Source organism: Labeo rohita, chromosome 2 (assembly GCF_022985175.1).
Source record: "Labeo rohita strain BAU-BD-2019 chromosome 2, IGBB_LRoh.1.0, whole genome shotgun sequence".
In the NCBI taxonomy this organism is placed as follows: domain Eukaryota; kingdom Metazoa; phylum Chordata; class Actinopteri; order Cypriniformes; family Cyprinidae; genus Labeo; species Labeo rohita.
In genome coordinates, this window is record NC_066870.1 from 33,306,183 (window position 1) to 33,326,672 (window position 20,490).

The 20,490-nt window shown below is 32.5% G+C and overlaps 1 protein-coding gene across 18 annotated transcripts in view; it reads left to right on the forward strand.

Annotated features, from left to right (window-relative positions):
- Nucleotides 1-20,490, forward strand: part of mbnl1 (muscleblind-like splicing regulator 1) — a 64,484-nt gene that overhangs the window by 21,239 nt on the left and 22,755 nt on the right. For all 18 annotated transcript variants that reach the window (XM_051135173.1, XM_051135191.1, XM_051135141.1 and 15 more), the window contains exon 2: nt 1,470-2,066. In XM_051135173.1, coding sequence (XP_050991130.1) covers nt 1,893-2,066 — 174 coding nt within the window. In that variant the 5' untranslated portion in view covers nt 1,470-1,892. The remainder of the gene's footprint in view (nt 1-1,469; nt 2,067-20,490) is intronic.

Below are 20,490 nucleotides of genomic sequence, written 5' to 3' on the forward strand. Positions count from 1 at the left end.
GCCTCATAACGAGGAGTTCATGTGATGATAACGTAGCATGATAAAGTCTGAACTGCTTATTGTTGCATAATGCATTCCATTCCACATGCTAGTTTGAAAGAAATAGTAAGCATTATACACTTTGTAGGTGATAAAGATAAAGATAATATCATTTTTCTCTTTCAGTTTGTTTGACCTTTATGGCTTTTTCCATAATTTTAAATTTAATTTTGCCATTTAACCTTCATTGTAAATTTAAATGTTTTTAAACCAGGAAAATTCTTCTTTGCACCTTTTCCTAAATTTGTATTTATATGTTTTTAATTCGTAACTTTATTAGATGGTTTATTTGAGAATTTTTAGGTCAAGTAGTAATATATATATTTTATATACATTTTAGTCAATTAATTAATTAATTAATTAAAAAATATACAAATAAAAATGAATAAATAAAACTAAAAACATGCATTTATTATTATTTTATTTTTATTATATATTTATGTATGTATGCGTGTGTGTAAATATACATATATAACATGAATTTTTTATTATATACATGTATAAAATAATAATAAATGCACATTTTTATACACACACACACACACATATATATATATATATATATATATATATATATATATATATATATATATATATATATATATACTGTATACACACACACACATACAAACATAATCCAAAAATAAAATTAAAATAATAAATGCATGCTTTTGTTTTTAGATTTCTATTTTATACACACACACACACACACACTACCAGTCAAAAGTCTTTGAACAGTAAGATTTTTGATCCAAAATACAAACAAAAACAGTAATATTGTGAAATATTTTTACTATTTAAAATAACTGCTTTCTATTTGAATATATTTCAAATTGTAATTTATTCCTGTGATCAAAGCTGAATTTCAGCATCATAAATGCTGTTCTTTTAAACTTTCTATTCATCCTAAAAACCTGAAAAAATTATACTCAGCTGTTTTCAACATAATAATAATAATAATAAATGTTTTTTGAGCAGCAAATCAGAATATTAGAATGATTTCTGAAAGATCATGCGACTGCAGTAATGATGCTAAAAATTCAGCTTTGAAATCAGAGGAATAAATTACATTTTAAAATACATTAAAATAAAAAGCAGTTATTTTAAATAGTAAAAATATTTCAGAATTTTTTCTGTTTTTGTTTTACTTTGGTTCCAATAAATGCAGGCTTGGTAAGCAGAACAGACATCTTTAAAAACACAAAAAATCTTATATAATAAATTATTGTTGTTTTTTGCAAGTCTAACTTTTCATGGTAATCAAAAACCAAATTCAGTTTGGTTCAGTTTTTGTGAAGAGTAAAAGGTGCATAACTTTCTCCACAGTGAACGGATCTAATCACAGACTCACTTGATGAAAATGTTTGCTGAAGAGCCTTTTAGAAATGTCTTACGAAGCTGTTCTTTTCCTGTCTTCCTCTCTGTTGCAGGTGGGTACTGAATATCGTGCCCTCTCTTGCGTCTGCCGCTGCTTGGACTTGCTTATAGTACCAGCCTCAGCTTTCCTGCCTGCTTGCTGCCCACATCAGTGAAAGGACTGCCCGCACAACCCCACAGTCCCTGTGACCCCGAACGACCCCTACACAAACAGACAGAGCTGAAGTGGGCACTATTGAATCAGCCAATCAGATTCGAGAATTTTTTGCTTTTGGATCCATTACTGCAGTTCACTTTTTCCTAGCAGCAACATTTTTTTGTTCTCTTTGCTTTGGCCTGGTGTGCATCCACGAGGAAAGAGGAGCTTAATGATCTAAGAAGGAGAGGAACATTCTTGAAAGGACAAACACAAGCACACCCAAAGCACTTTGGGATTTTAAGGAATTGAAGTTTGCTTGCCGCTAAAGCGTGTTGAGATGGCGATGAATGTGGCTCACATGCGGGACACGAAATGGCTGACGCTGGAGGTGTGTCGGGAGTTTCAGCGGGGAACGTGCGCTCGCACCGACGCCGAGTGCAAGTTCGCACATCCCGCTAAGAGCTGCCAGGTGGAGAATGGAAGAGTCATCGCGTGCTTTGACTCGCTGAAGGTAAGAGACACCTCAGATTTGAACGTTACTGCCATTTGCAGGTATTTCAGGTATATAGATATGCTAACAAAATTCTGGCTGCAATCTCTCTGTACATCTCATCTTTCTTAACTTAGTACATCTACTTTTGGTCACATGATGAAGTTAATTATTTACATTTTTATGATGTATTTTTATACAATTTGTATTTTTTTTAATTCAATTTTATTTTTTATTGTTCCTATTTTAATTTTTGCTGTTTATTATTTCTAATTATATTTTTGACATTTTATTATTATTTTATTATTTTTATTTTTTATGATTTTTGTTATTTAATAGTTTTGCTTGTATGTATTTGATTTTTGACCATTTGTGACACATTTGTGTATTTGGATATTTTTATGTTATTTTTGGCCTTTTATTTTTAACATTTTATTTTATATTAATTATTTGTGAAATTGTATTTTATTTTTGAAAATTTTTGACATTTTTTTTTTTTTTTTTTTTTTTTTTTTACATTTTATGTCTATCTATCTATCTATCTATCTATCTATCTATCTATATATATATATATATATATATATATATATATAAATCTGGCCTTTTATTATTATTTTATTTTTAACATTTTATTATATATATATTTTTTTATACATTCTTTTTTTTTACAAATATAATTTTTTATTTATATTTTTTTGTTGTATATCTGGCCTTTTATCATGATTTTATTTTTAACATTTTATTATTTTACATTTTATTTTTTATGGATTATTTGTTATTGTATTTTATTTTTGAGCATGTGTAACATATTCTTTTTTTACATTGATCATTTTTTATTTGTATATTTTATATCTGGCCTTTTATTATTATTTTTTTAAAATGTTTTATTTATTAGTTTTTTTTTTTTTTTTACATGTATTATTTTTTATTTATATTTTTGATTTTATGTCTGGCCTATTATTATGTTATTTTTAACATTTTATTTATTTTGCATTATTGTATTTTGTTTTTTGTTTTTGTCTTTGACACAATCTTGATAGAGAAAGAACAGGAAATGCAGAACAGGAAGAGAAGCAAAAATTAAAGATGGTGCAAGCCAGACAAAAACTCTTTTTGCCCATATAAACAGGCTTAATGTGTCAAAGCATGTGCACCAACCACTAGGCCACAGCAGTTTTTTTTTTAACATTTCCCTTTAATGCAAATATTCAGACTTCATTCATTTATTAATTTTTTACCAGGTTTTAGTAGTTTAACGGTTTTACTAGTCAAATAGCACTTTTATGAGCATGAAAATAAGCAAGATTATTTTCCATATTATCTAGCTGTATGAATGGCTCAGTGTTTTACCTCAGAATGACACAGCTGTGTCTTTAGCCTTTAATTCCTTCTTCTCTCTTACTTTGGATGCCAACATGAGCATTCCACACACTATATAAAAATGTAAATCAACTGCACTGTAAAGCGCAGGGACTTTTATATAGGAATTTCTTTTACAAGCGTAGTAGTCTAGCCCATAATTCTTATTGAAGGACCCATCACCATGGCAACACACCAGCATTGTTGTCATGATTGTTATTGAAACCGTGATGATCATTGTCACAAAGAAAGCAAGCCTTGACCTTTATATGATAGGAATCCTAAATGTTTTGCATAGAGAAATTCCTGTAAACTCTCAGAGTTGCAAAACATTTCAATGCATGTTCAAATCCAGGTCTCTCTTAGAAGAAGACTAAACATAAACTGATTATTCTGTACTTTGCTGCCTTGTAATAACACACTGAATCTCTTATGTTTGGACAAGGCAGGCTGAGGTCTCTGCTCTTTTCTGCCGTTTTGGTACAGTTCCTCGTTTGGTCGAGTCGAAGAGACACTCAGTACTCTGAAACCACCAGAACCCGAGCCTGGATGAGTAAGAGAGTAACTGAGCGTTTTGCCGATTTGGCGTTCACAATAATGGTTTTCAGATAATGCTGATAATTACATGGCTATATTGTATTTTTAAACCCTTCGGCTATTCAGCTCAAAGCCACTGGTACTAGTACAAATCCCAGAAATATGAGAAATATACACAGAGAGAGGCCGCTCGCAGAAGCTAATGCATGTTTTCTGCCATTCCCGTTTCCCGTCCTGAGGTCTAAATGGAGTATTTGCTCTCTTCAGATCCAAATCCTTCATGATGAACAGGCTGATACCAGCCAGTAACTCCACAGGGATCTGATCCTCCTCTATGAGCCCTTCTTTTCCCTCTAATAACACCAAAAATCACATCCATCAGTGCAGACCCTGAGACTGGCGCTCTCAGAAAGTCTGAGTCAACAAAGACAGAGTCTGTAATGCCTAGCAGAAGAAATAGGGCTCTCGCAACTTTCTGCCGTTTGGATGCATATATTGTTTGGTGTTTATAGGGGGATTTTTTTAACATTATTGTTAAAAAAAAATTAAACACTGCTAATGTGAGTTTTATAAGTGTTATTATTTTATCTAATTAATAGCATTTAATATAATTAATTAATTTGCATTTTTGTTTTTTATACGTTTATAATTACGTTTATAATTATTTCCATATTTTATATAAAGTAAAACATCTTAACATTACATGCACACACACACACATATATATATATATATTTATATGTATGATGTAAATTAAAAAAAAAAGAAAAAGAAATATTATATTATAAATATAAAATATATATAGGGGTAGGGATATTTGCCAATACCGATAATTTTTTATACATGCAAACCAGTATGTTGGATGAAAATCAGTATAAAATTAATACTATCTATCTATCTATCTATAAAAATTGTGGCCAATACCAATAACCGGTAATTCTTTATATATGCGAAACCAATAACTGATATGTTGGCCGATAAATCTAAATGCAAATTTTAAAATTATTTTTAAGAGCCAGTTTCCTTTGCATCACCACTACTCACATTTTCTTCAGGGGAAAACATTTTTGTATTAAACAATAACCAATAATTCTGATTATAACTGATACAACTAATTAATTAATTAACTGATACCCGATCATTCTTTTAATAAAGTCCAAATGCAAATTTTTATATAATTTTTGAGAGCCAATTCTCTTGCATCACCACTACTCGCATTTTCTTCACAAAAAAAAAAAAAATTATTAACCGATAACCGATAATTATGATTATAACCAATACAACAAATAAATAAATAAATAAATTAATAAATTAATTAATTAATTAATGAATTAATAACCAATACTTCTTTACATATGAAAGCAGATAATCGATATGTTGGCCGATAAATCGAAATCCAAATTTTGAGATCCAGTTCCCTTGCATCACCTCTACTCACAAAAAGGTGTGGGTATATATATATATATATATATATATATATATATATATATATATATATATATTTGTTTTAAATTGATTTTTTGCTAATTTTTTTCAAAGGAAAATGTGAGTAGTGGTGATGCAAGGGAATTGTGGATGGTTTTCAGGACATTTCTGTGGTCGCTAAGTTATTTAGAACGTTTTGAGAGTGTTGTTAGGGTATGCTGGGTGGTTGCTAGGGTGTTGCTAGTTGGTTGCTAGGGTGTTAAGGGTATTTTCCCACCTCTAGTTCTCTGTTATTGTGTTTGTGATATGATATTACTCATGTCCATTCATTCATCTATGGGGTTTTTTATGTTTTATCATCCGCCAAGCACTTTTTTAGCACACTTTTTCTCATTAATCCACATAATCTGACATATCATTCATGTGCATAGTGCAAATGAAGTGAGTTTTGAAAATCAAACATATGAGCAATAATATTAGTGATTTGTCTTAGCAAGCATGTCTAAAGGGTTTTTCCAGTTTACGCCTTATGCTTTGATAAATGAATTATGGCCTATGTCACATCTGTCCAAAATAAGCTTCTGTGAAGTTCTCCTAATACATTACTCTGCTTCATGTCGTCCGGTGTTTGGCTTAGTGTGGAGCTACTAAATTATTCATATAACTAAATATCTTTAAATATTAAAAAGACCACATGTGCTGAATTATTAAAATGTTTAAATTTGCTGAAATATTACAGACGTCAGTTATGAGTTTATTAGGTGCTAATTTGTATCGCCAGGACTTCACAAACAACTCCACGCACTGTAAGTGTGTGTGAATGTGAGTGTGTGTGAGTGTGTGACCACTTCCTTCCAGAGCAGTAGGGAATGCCACTTTGTAATTTTCCATCTATTTTTACACGGCAAGAGAAAAGCAAATACACACACACACAGACACACTGGCAGGGGGGTTCAAGCTAAATCTCAGGTCTGCTGGGAAACCTTGGCAATGTTTCAGGTGTTCCCCTCCACAGACACACACTCACTCACACATACATACACACACAGACATCTGTTTATATTGGACACATGCAGTAGTTGAGACACTTTTAAAAAATATACAGCATTTACAAAAAAAGTACTATAGGTTTTTTGGACATTACCATGAAAGTAATGCCATTCATTTTTATGGTTTTCAAATAGTATGTAAATAGCACAGTAAATGATTATATTGTATTATATTATACTATTAGAATTTATAAGCTGTTTTATACATTACTGTTTTAAAGTTTGAAGTCAGTAAGTTTTTTTTTTTTCATGGTTTTGAAATAAGTCTCTTATGCTTACCAAAGCATTTATTCAATCAAAAGTACATTTGTATCGTGAAATATTGTTACAGTTTAAAATAGCTGTTTTCTATTTAAATATATTTTAAAATGTAATTTGTTCCTTTAATGCAAAGCTGTATTTTCAGCATCATTACTCCAGTCTTCAGTGTCACATGATCCTTCAGAAATCATTTTAATATGCTTGCTGCTCAAGAAACATTTCTTATTATAACAGCTGAAAACTTACTTACAATATATTTTTGTGAAAACCGTGATACATTTTTTTAGGATTCTTTAATAAATAGAAGGTATACAAGAACAGTGTTTATTTAAAAATATAAATCTTTTGTAACATTTTAAATGTTGACAAACTGACACTTTTTTAGTCATTTTAATGTTTTCTTGCTGAATAAAAGTATTAATTTCCTAAAATAATTTAAAAAACACACTGATCCCAAATGTTTAAATACTAGTGTATTTACCTAAAATGTTTTGTATTTTCTTGTACTATATTATGTTATATTATAATATAGCTATTTATAGCATTTAATTTATTTCTATAAAATATATAATATATATTTTATATCACAGTAATAGAGTAAACTTAATTATTTTTTTCTTGAGATTTAATTTAATTTAATAAACACTATTTTGTTGACCTTTTGTTTGGAATCGAATAAATGCCAACTAAAGGGCGAGATAATTTGTTACAATTATTAATATATGTCATCATACCGCACAGCTCTGGAGCAACAGTTCTGATTTCTCAAGGAGGAAAATTGAAAAACAGATGAACTATGAACACGTGTTTTGCGTCAGACGACTCGAGTCGTATGAGAAGACCTACTGTGAATAAATGCCAGTGAGAGTCGTGAATCTAGCACTGGCCTCATGTGGTTGTGTGTGTTTGAGAGAGAAAGAGAGGTAAAGATCTAAAGAAATTGTTTCAGTGCAGATGTGGACAGAAGAACATTGTCTAGTGTGTGTGTGTGTAACAGCACTTTTGGCCATGTTGAATCGTGCTGGCTGGATGAAAAGCACACTGTGAGGCTGCTGACGCTGACTGCCATGGGCCAAAGTCCAGACACACACACACACACACACACACACTGCTCAGCTTTATCTATCATCCCTCCATCTGACAGAATGATAGATCTGTTATCTCTGCCTGTATAAATATTGCCAGACTGACAGAGAGAGGGAGAGAATGTGACAACAAATGAACTAAATAAAACCGACAGAAAAGGAGAGCTTTAATACGAAGGAAAAAAGAACCTATAAAAAAAAATAACAGTGATTTTTCAGAGGGACAAAAAGAGAGCGAGAGAGTGAAACTAGCTATGAATTCGGTGTTGTTTTACACTTTTTTTTTTTTTTTTGCTCTGAGCGAAATGGAAGATCATAGAGTGGAAAAGTGGCTCGTGAGTGAAGCTGACGTGGGTGAGAGATGTTTGAGCCGGCTGGCCGGTTTCCTCATCTCTAACAAGAAACAGACCAGCCATATGGCTCACAGAGCCAAGATGGCCACTGCATAGGTTTTGGCGGGAACAGGAAGTTCTAAGTGTAGGTCAAAACGGACCAAGTAGGTGCATTCTCAGCCATGAAAACGCCTCGTTGTGAGGCCAAAAAACATTTGACTCTATGCAAATGTGCTTGCCTTGTGTGCAGTGCATTGGTGTTTGTAACTTTGAAGTTTAAAAATGCTTTTGTCTCATTAGAAAGTTCATGTTTAATTTTATAGTTACCATTGGGAGCTAATTTTTTAATCACTTTTTATAAGAGGTTTTTTTTAAAAAACATTAGATCTGTTTCATGTGGTATTTTTATGTATGTCACTGCGTTATGAGGGCAGCTCGTGGTTTAACGATTAGAACAGACCGTGGATGGCCTTCTTTTAGATGATATAATTAGAACAGGTATCACATGACCTGGCATCTAAAACACACTGGTGCAGACACACACACATACTGATCCAGAAACACAACACAAATAAGTATCTATGCTTTCAACAGGCCGTTTGCATATCATGCAAATCATTTGACTGAATATAGTCAAATATGCTTTCCCTTCCCAGCAGCCCTCACAGGTACCAGTTTGACGAGACAGAGGTGAAGTTGAGATCAACTAGTAGTAGGGAGGACCAGCACTCCGCTTTAATACTTATCTCTCCATTTTGGCTCGAGTTAGCGCAATTATGCAACACACCAGAGGGTTCTTCCCAGTTTAATGGCGCTGTTTGCTGGTAACGCGCGCTCCTTTGACCTTGGAGAATAAATCTGAATGCTAAACAGGATGTTCATAGCCAATGTAAAATAGATGAGATTTGTACACCTGCAAATGCACTTCAATTGAATTTGGGTTTATTAGTTACCTACGGATTCCATTTAGTCTGTAGCTAAGTATGGAAGCCTGTTTCTGCCACTAAATATAAAATAAAAAAAAATTGTGATATAAACTTGCAATTCTGAGAAATAAACTTGCAGTTGCGAGTTATAAAGTCAGAATTGCAAGATATAAACTCACTAATTTTACTTTTTTTCAGAATTGCGTGACATAAACTTGCAATTCGGAGAAATAAACTTGCAATTGCAAGTTATAAAGTCAGAATTGCGAGATAGTAACTCGCTAATTTTACTTTTTTTCTGAATTGTGTGATATAAACTCGCATTTCTGAGAAATAAACTTGCAATTGCAAGTTATAAAGTCAGAATTGAAAGATGTAAACTCGCTAATTTTACTTTTTTATAGAATTGCGAGATATAAACTCGCTAATCTGACTTTTTTCAGAATTGTGTGATATAAACTCACAATTCTGAGAAATAAACTTGCAATTTCAAGTTAAGTCAAAATTTCAAGATATAAATTTGCTAATTTTCCTTTTTTTCTGATATTACTTGCAATTCAGAGAAATAAACTTGCAATTGCAAGTTATAGTCAGAATTTCGAGATATAAACTCGCTAATTTGACTTTTTTTCAGAAATGCGTGATATAAACTCGCAATTATGAGAAATAAACCTGCAAATGCAAGTTGAGATATAAACTTGCAATTCTGAGAACATATCAGACTTTTTTCCCTCTCAAAATTGGATTTTATAACACACAATTGCCAGTTTATATCTAACAATTCTGAGAAAAAAAATCAGAATTGCGAGATATAAACTCAAAGAAAAAAGACAGAATTTAGTTTTTATCTTGCAATTCTGTCTTTATTTCTTGCAGCTGAGTTTATATAACGCAAGTCTGAGGAAAAAAAAACAGAATTTTGAGATAAAAAGTTGCAATAACTGTTTTTTATTTTAATTCAGCTAAGACAAAAAAAAAATTTAAATGTATTTTTTTTTTTTTACATTTTTTATTATCTTTTCAGTTATTTTAATAAACATCAACCATTATATTATATAATGTAACATTATTCATGTTTTAAGTAAAAAAAAAAAAAAAAAGAAGAAGAAAAAAAATTATTCTGGACAAAATAAGATGCACATCACCTCATAATTAATGACTCTGAGAAATTATATAGCTGTCCTTCATTATTTTCTTGCTGAGTATTATGATTTATTCATTAACTTTAAAGAAATTATTAATTTTATTTAGCATGGATGCATCAGTTTGATGAAAAACGACCGTAAACTTTTATAATGTTGCCAAAGATATCTATTTCAAATAAATGTCATTCTTATGAACTTTCTATTCATCGAATAATTAAGAAATATTAAGCCGCACAACTGTTCTGCATTGATAATAAGAAATATTTTTTGAGCTCCAAATCTGCATGATGTCATGTTTGATATTTTTATGTCTAAGTGTATAGTTTTGTGCTACTAGCATCGCAAAACATAATAATTAAATACGTAAAACAATGAATTTTCAAACAGGTTTCTTGAACATTTCCCCATCTGCAATTGGTCAGACAAACAGATAGTCCCGCCCCAAACTCACTTCATTGGTTGAGCTCATATTTCCGTGGAGCTTCAAAAAACAGCTCACTTCAGCTTTAAACCTGAACCTATTTAGCTGTAAGGACTTATCAGGTTCGCCTTAGCATTCATCAATCAAGCATGAACCTGCCCTGCCCTTAAAAACCGATCCTCGTCCAAAGAAAAGACAAACAGATCAAGGCATAGCATGAGGACATCAGACGAATAACATTTCAAAGGCTAGATGCTGAGAAGAGATGTTGTATAGGATTTGTTTCCAGCAGCGAGGTGTTGAAGCCTGAATCTCTGGTGAATGCTACTGTGTACAGTGAAGTTGGTTGACATTAGCATGTGACTTTATGACATTACAGCCATCTTTTGATGTAAAGCTGATGTTAATTGCCTTTTAAGTGCTTTGCATTGTTATGCATGACTTTACCAGCTTTAAAACTGCAGTCAGTAAATCCATTAGCAAAGACTTCTGACAGCTAATGGATTTAATCTTGGCAGTACGAATGATTTAATCTGGATTTTCTTGACTGAAGATGCCAAATGGCAACTAATTCAGAGGATTTTCTTGGATGATTTTATAGTTTTCTTTCTTTAAATGAAGGCAGCTGTGATTATATATAGCAGAGACACATGGCTAAATGTTCCTCTCTGCCCGCTTTTCAAATCAACTCAATGCCTATGATTATTTCAGTATATGTTTAATATGTTCTCTCCCACAAGCTTGCTACACCTAGGGGAAAAAAAATGACAAACAACACCTCTTTAATATCTTAATTGTATTTCTGACAACGGTAATATATTTTTCTGAATAAAAAATGGTAGCCAGCATGACTAGGTGACAGGTGCAATTACCTTCTAGGTTAACTCGACCGCGTTAAAATAGCCTGTTAAGCCTGTTGTCATTGTTTATAAGAACTATGTCAAAAAACATAAACTGTTAAAATTGCTTTCTGTACTTGAATTAAAAAAATAAAAAATAAATAAATAAAATAATTACAAGAAAATTAGAAATGTTGACCTGGCAACTAACTGAAATTTACTTTGAAACAGTAGCTGAAGTTTAAGTTGAACTACAAAGATGACATAAACTAAAATTGAATCAAAAATAAAATTGGATATTAGATTTTTAATGAAAATGATAAATGTTCCCCTGGAAACTAACTGAAATATTTTTAAGTTGTATATAAAATAATAAAATTAAAAATAAAATAGATAAAATGAACTGAAACACAGTAAAATTACAAAAATGAAAATTAAATTCAATTAAAGTTACGCAGAAATGTAAAAAAAAAAAATGAAAAAAGCACATAAAATTACTAAAACTTAAAGTAAAATTAAAACAAACTGAAATTATAAAAATGAAATGCTATACAAAATATTAATAAATACTGTAATAGTATATAAATAATGCAAAAATAACTATCAATTATTCACAAATTATCTGAGCTATGTTTTTACATTTTTCTACATTCATGTTAAATCCTTGTACTGTATTATTTGGAAAAAATTGTCTATTTTGATTTTTCCCAAGGAAAAACTTATACTGAAACATAATTCAAAAGTCTTGAGCTAAGAGTGAGCGATAAAAGTTTGCCTCTGGGCTTTCTTCCAGGTCAACATTCAATAATAAATTGTTGTTCTGGTCTTGTTTTGGACTGTTTAGTTAGTGTGGAAGTTTCTTAAGGGAGTTTGTAGCCTGGGATCCAAATACCATCATCTGCCTGTTTATAGGAGCTGATCTTCCCTGTCTGAAGACCTCAGCGCTCTGGAATACGGCTCAGAGCGCTTGGCCAAACTCGGCCAGCTTCTAGAGAAGTCATCATGGCGGCTGCGTCAATCTCGTGTTGCAGCTTTTTAAGCTCACGTCATCTCTGACCCCGTATCAACTCTCGAGTGTGTGTGTGTGTGTGTGTGTTTTGTGTGTGCTCTCTCTGTCTGTATATGGCTATTTTTGACACCTAGCTTACATTCCGAAGTCTGAGAGTCTTTTTGGTTGTGTGTGACTCGCTCTGTTTACATTTCATTAGGTAATGGCAAACACACTCTTGTCAGGGTTTTACTACACTAAATACCTATTAAAAACCAAAGCTAAACATTATTCTGCTACTGAACTCTAAAGTCACTTTATTGCTCTGAGATACTAATACATGGCTCCAGCTGTTAGATTACGCAGTCATAAAGATAATGAGATCTCTTTAATTATGAGATCTCATTTGTTAGCAAACTGATTTAATATAGCCTTTTTTTTAAGTAGTGTTTGTTAAGAGATAGTAATTAAGTCTCAAACCTGCTCAAATTTGCCAAGGTACCAAAGTCTGAGATTTCAACATTGACTAAATATTTCTTATCAGCTTCTTGCGAAATCTAATTATATGGACTGTGCTATAAAAACTCTCATTGTCTCATTTCTTTCTTTTATTTTTACAAAGAAATTTCAAGAGAATCATCTGACAAATTTTATAGCATATGATAGATATGATACTATTGTTCTATCGTTCTATCTATCTATCTATTTATCGTTCTATCATTCTATCTATCGTTCTGTCTACAGTATCTATTTATCTTTCTACAGTTCTATCGTTTTTATCTATCTGTTTTTCTATTGTTTTATCATTTTACCATTCTATCTATCGTACTTTCTATCTATCATGTATTTATCTATCATTCGTACGTTCTGTCTGTTTATCTATCCATCTGTCTCTCTATCATTCTACCATTCTATCTGTCGTTCTTTCTGTTGTACTTTCTATCTATCTATCTATCTATCTATCTATCTATCTATCTATCTATCTATCATCAGTCATTCTATCGTTCTATCATTCTACCATTCTATCTATCTATCTATCTATCTATCAGTTGTTTTATGATTCTACCATTCTATCGTACTATCTATCTGTTTATCTATTGTTCATTCATTCGTTTGTTCTGTCTGTCTGCCTACCTACCCATTTCTATCTATCTATTGTTCTACTATTTTGTCGTTTCTATCTATCTATCTGTCTATCTATCTATCTATCTGTCTATCTATCTATCTATTGGTTGTTCTGTCTGTCTTTCTATCGTTCTATCATTCTACTATTCTATCCTTCTTTCTGTCATACTTTCTATCTATCTATCTATCTATCTATCTATCTATCTATCTATCTGTCTATCTATCATCCATCTATCTATCGTTCTATCGTTCTGTCATTCTACTATTCTATCCTTCTTTCTGTCGTACTTTCTATCTATCTGTCTATCTATCGTTCTATATATCATTCTCATCATTCTTTATCTGTCTATCTATCTATCTATCGTTCTGTCTTTCTATCGTTCTATCATTCTACTATTCTATCCTTCTTTGTCGTACTTTCTATCTATCTATCTATCTATCTATCTATCTATCTATCTATCTATCATTCTATATATCATTCTCTCGTTCTCATCTATCTATCTATCTATCTATCTATTTGTCTATCTATCTATTTGTCTATCTATCTATCTATCTATTTGTCTATCTATCTATCTATCTATCGTTCTGTCTTTCTATCGTTCTGTCATTCTACTATTCTGTCCTTCTTTCTGTCGTGCTTTCTATCTATCTATCTATCTATCTATCTATCTATCTATCTATCTATCATTCTATATATCATTCTCTCGTTCTCATCTATCTATCTATCTATCTATCTATCTATCTATCTATCTGTCTATCTGTCTGTCTATCTGTCTGTCTGTCTGTCTGTCTGTCTGTCTATCTATCTATCTGTCTATCTGTCTATCGTTCTATATATCATTCTCTTGTTCTCATCATTCTTTCTATCTATCTATCTATCTATAAGTCTGTCTGTCATTCTATCATTTTAGCTATCTATTATTTTAAATATCGTTCAGAGAAGCATACAATGGATAGATGGATGTATAGATAGTTAGCTCAGTGGTTCTGTTTGAGTGTAGTAACATTCAACAAGTGTGATCAACACACTCAACGAGCACTAGAGAACGGGACTGGACCAGTCTCACCATGTATGGAGACAGAGCAGTGAATGCCCCACAGCAGCCCAGCCACTGTTAGTAACACACTCATGGAATGTACACTCAGAAAACACAGACACACTGGGCATTCATTAGAGAATAAATGTCTGTTTGAAAGCATAAACATGAGCGCAGTAAATCCACAGAGGACGTTTTCATTCCTGGATCACGCCATAGAAACAAGCCAGCACTGCGATCTAATGTGTACACACACACACACACACACACACACACAGACACAGAGACACAGAGAGCATGAACCCGACCAGCAGACCGAGAAAACTGTTTATCTGAAATACTGTCCCAGTGTGTCATAACAAAATTACCTAATTCCTGCTCCCTCCCTTTCTCTCACTCACTTATTTTCTTTTTTGTATTATTTTAATATTAACACTTAAAACTTACCATAGGACTACTATGGTTTTTGTGACATGGACCAGTGCATTACGAGGTTTTTTGGAAACAAAATAATACGTTTCCTCAACTGCAATGCACTCTGGGAGTCATGTGCACTGAAGGACATGCTTATGAGTTTTAAACCCGAATTGGCCCCTTAAAGAGTTAGATAGCCCGCTTATCAGGAACAGCCTGACCCTGACCCACTTCAGTGTACGTATGTATGTGTGTACGTGTGTGCGCTGGTCGTCCAGCTCTGTGTGTCGCTGTGAGAGAGCGATTTCATCGCTGCGTGACTCAGCTTCTAGTGAACTCTGGGAGTGGACCCTGCACTTCCTGTAGAGCTGAACGAGCTGAGTCATCAAAGCTCTGACTGACAGGAAATGCATCATCAACCTCGACGCATCAGTCTTTAAGAGGGAGGGGCCAACGAACTGCATTATTCATTAGCGCGGTGACCAAACACACGGACGGTACACGTGATTCGCTTCATTTCTAGAAATGAAGACTGTTGTCATACCACATAAGCAAACAGAGTTATCTTTGTGAGCATATTATGTGCATTTATTATAGGTGAAATGCATATAATTACTAAGATTTTTGACTTCGTACTGCGTGTGTGTTTCAAAACACACACTCATAAGCGATGGTACAGATGTGACTCGCCCTCCGCAGACTGTTTGCTCAAACCTCGTGTCTGTCGTGGTCATGGTATCCTAGCAACAGAGCCCTCCATCTAAGCCCAGCTCATTCTGATGTGTATTTATGAAAAAGGATTGAAAACACACTGAATTCAATTATCAAAGGCCTGGAATAATGATGAAAGAAAGAGAAAAGGAGTCAGTTTTGTTTGTCTGTTTTCTAATCTGATAATATATGCCTAAAACAGAGTATATAGTTACTGATTATACAACTCTTTCACTGCATTCTGCAGTAAATACTTTTGTATAGTGTGTGATAAATGTTATATTTGAGTGAATCGCTAGTCTTATCGCATAGCTGTGTAAAATAATTTCAAGTCAATACTTCATTTCTTTATTTGCTAAGAAGACACAGGATAACATATAGTCAGCTGGTCATTATCCCAAAATAAACCCCTTCGGGGTGAAACAAGATCCCTGCGGTAGTTTATTTTGTGGTAATGTCCGACGGACTGCACGCTGTCTCATAGGAGCTATGATTGAAATGCAATACTGTTTACTGCATACTTGGTGGTTTATGCTGCTTAATATCTGTTTATACGACATACTATTAAAACAGTATGAAACTGTATACGCTATGCAACAATAAACATTACAAATATTAATAGGATTCTCACCATGACATCACTTTGTTGAACGTTTTATTCAGCGAGTGGAAAAAAATAGCATATTGGGAATAAATAGTGATTTATTTAGCATTTTTAGTGCAAATTTGTGTAATAATCGTTTAACTTTTGGCAGTCTGATCAAAAAACAAGTGCATTTTCAATTTACTTCCATTCATAACTCTAGAAATGGAAACACTGCTTTATGGGATTTATTATTGTATGTCGTGTTTCCCTATAAATTCTATATACAGTACACAAATTACATACCATAAACCTCAAAAAGATAGATAGATCGATAGATAGATACACTGTTTTTTTTTTTTCAGGTTTTTAAAATGTTTTTAGTGCTCACCAAAGCTGCATATATTTGATCAAAATACTGAAAATATTGGGAAATATTATTGCAGTTTAAAATAACTGTTTTCTATTTGATGTAATGTAATAAAATGTAATTTTTTTCTGTGATGCAAAGCTGAATTTTTAGCAGCCATTACTACAATCATTTCATCATTCAGAAATCATTCTAATATGCTCATTTGACCAGTGTTGTGTGAGTCTGTGTGTGTATTTTTGTATATTTTATATATTTCTTATATTTAATAAAATATATTATATATTTTATATTTATTATATATTATATTTTTTATAATTACTTTTTATATTTATATTTAGTTTCTTAAAATTATTTTTATATACTTACAGTATACCTTTTATGATCCATTTACAATACCAAAAAACCAAAGCTGCATTTTAGAAGCTATCAGATGCGTGTCTGTGGGAGAGCCCTGCACAGGACCTGAAAGAGATCACCCTGACTTTGAGGGTAAAGGAGGGAGGGTCGGATAATCCCGTGGAGACTATACGGATAATCCCGGGATTATAATCCTAATCCTGTGTCACACTGGACAGCTCACATTGCTTCTAATCGGCTGTAGCGCCCTAAAGCCACTGTGAACACTGTTAATCCTGTTACTGAGATCCACGTAATCTCACACTGATAACGTAATCATACAGAGAGTTTGCCTACATGGGGACCAGCCAGTGATCTTCATGTGGGACTGAAAATGTACAAATGCTTTTGTGTGAAACCCTCCCACAAACCCTTTTTTAGGTTAAGGGGATAGGAAATATCAGTAGCTCAGTAGATGTCAGTGGAATGTCCCCACCATGATAGACAAACAAACATCTGTGAGTGGAAGTACACATATCCGAATGACATTAATTAGCGCAGACAGCTCCGTGACCTTTGACCCCACCCTTTCGTTCCGGATAAGCCAGGCGTGTGGTCGTCTGAGAAATGTGTAAGGATATCTTGACAGGCGTGAGACAACGACAACAAACGTGCACCGTGAGAACCTTGGCAGTGTCAGAGGAGGGGTGTGCGGAGAGAAAAATGAAGAGGCAAAGAAACCGTTAACGAGAAAAGAGTTGGCAGAGGGAGCGACAGCCAACATGACAGCTGACCAAGATTTGACTCTTTCTCTGCTTCTCCCTTTCTTTTCCCATCAGCTACAAAACTGTAGTCAGAGATGGAGCAATGGATGAAAAGTGCACAGAAAAAGAGAACTACAATTTTCTGAGAAATATAGTGGAAAACTTGCTACTATGATGCTGGAGTGTTGTGGATGGTTGCTGTGGTGTTCTGAGTGTTTTAGTGTGTTCTGGTTCTGTCATTCACTTAGTAAAGCAATAGCTATATTTGTTTTTAGCAAGCCGTATGATTTGAAGTATCATTCATGTACTTAGCACAAAATTAGTTAATTTAGTTACATGCCAAGATAAAATAGGTAGGTTAAGGGGTCTGTTTAAAATACTAGCCCTAAGCGTAAGCAATAATAATACCTTACACCACTAAAGAAAAAGAATGTATGGAAGCCCATTTTATTCCACATGCTTATGGTAAATCATAATTATGACAAAAAAGTAAAGTCAAAAAAAGTTAATGACAAAAATGGACAAATAGCTGAAATGGGATATTAGGTCAATGATGAGATAAAGTTAAAATTATGATATTTAGTCAGAATTGTGGCATAGAAAGTCAAAATTGACATTTATTCATAATTATGAGATTAAATTATGAAATTTATTGACTTTTTAGATGAAAAAAAAAAGTGAAATTAAAAGTCGAAACTATGAGATAAAAGTCATAATTATGACAAAAAAAGTTAAAATTGGCAAGAAATTACTGAAATGAAAATGTAATGAGATAAAGTCAAAATTATGACAAAAAGTTGAGTAGAAATGACAAAGCTACATTATTACATACTTAATTATGAGATTAAAAAAAAAGTCAAAATGATACTATGTCATGATATAAAGTCAAAATTATGACAAAAAAAGCAATTATGACAAAAAGTTGACTTTATGACTTTGTTGTAATTATGAGATAAAAAGTCAAAATTATGACAATATGTCATGAGATAAAGTCAAAATGATGACAAAAAAGCTATTATGACAAAAAGCTGAACATTATTAGATACTAAGTTAATAATAAGATAAAAAGTCAAAACTATGACAAAAAAGCAATTATGACAAAACGTTGACAGGAAATGACAAAGCAACATTATTAGATACTAAGTTAATTACGAGATAAATAGTCAAAATTATGATATGTCATAAGAAAGTCAAAATTATGACAAAAATTAATTATGAGATAAATATTCTAAATTATGACATTGTCATTATGAGATAAAAAGTCAAAATTATGAAATGTCATGACAAAAAGTTGACAAGAAATGACAAAGCAACATTAGTGAATACTAGTTATGAAATAAAAGGTGAAAATTGTGACATTGTCATAATTATGAGATAGAAGGTAATAATATTATGTCATGAGAAGGTCAAAATTATGACAAAAAAGCAATTATGATAATAAGTTGACAAGAAATGACAAAGCAACATTAGATACTATGTTAATTATGAGACAAAAAGTCAAAATTATGACTCCTAATTATGAGATAAATAGTCAAAATTATGATATTATGTCATAAGAAAGTCAAAATTATGACAAAAAAGCAATTATGACCAAATTTGACAAGAAATAACAAAGCAACATTATTGGATACTAAGTTAATTATGATTTAAAAAGTCAAGATGATATATATTATGAGATTAAAGGTAAACATTTTCTCATAATTTACTTTTTATCTCATAATTTAGAATTTTCATGGGCTTCCATGAAAATAAATTCACTTCATTAGTGAAAATAAAGAGCAGGACTTATTTTAGTAATGTACAGGCACAGAATGATGTGAAAATAGTTAGATCACTATTAAGCATTTAGACACACACACACATTGTACAATACGTCCGCTAGTAAACTGTAAGTCAGCGCAAGTACAAAGGGTCTCTGTTGCTGCGGGACAGCAGCGGCTGACACTATACATGAGGATGAGACCTTCCTCCATCCCCTTAAAATCACACACGCTCACACCATTTAATCTATGCTAATCATTTTATCTATGTCAGTGATGCTGTATACATTTTGGACACTATTTGTTTGCCTGTAAACAGCGATGCATCAGTATATATATATATAACTAAAATGTTTCCTGTTATAATTAACAACTAAAAACGAAACTAATTTAATATCATGGTGAAAAAAGAGAGGTTTAAAGAAGGCATTTAGACTTCTAAAATTCTCTCCCATCCCTGTACAGTCAGCTAAATTTTCTGTAACTTGAGACGGGCTGAGCTGGGATTTTTTTTCCGGAATTTTAGTCCAGCTGTAAAAGAGAACGTCAGCCAATTTACAAGGATGAGAGGACACTTTTTGTTTCTTCAGAGAGAGTCACGTAAAACTAAATCACTAAGAACTAAATCAATTTTGTGCAAGAAACTTGTACTGACGCTGACATTGACTAAGTGGATTTCAGGGAAGACAAATGCTTGAGTTTGTCTGCGTTAAAGTGTAAGTCACAACGTTTTGATCAAAAGTACCTGTGAAATAATAAAAAATAACATACTTTTTTCTGACTGCTATGCATACAGGTGCACCTTTTTATGAGTAAAACACTCTGAATTATACAAGTGCTACTTTATTTTTCAATAATGTGTGTGTGTGTAATTGTATGCATATGCATAGAATCCTCACCTGAGGTGATTGGAACATACCCTCTGTTTTTTGGCTTAGTGCTTATATGTTGCCATATGCAAGCAGTGACCTAAAC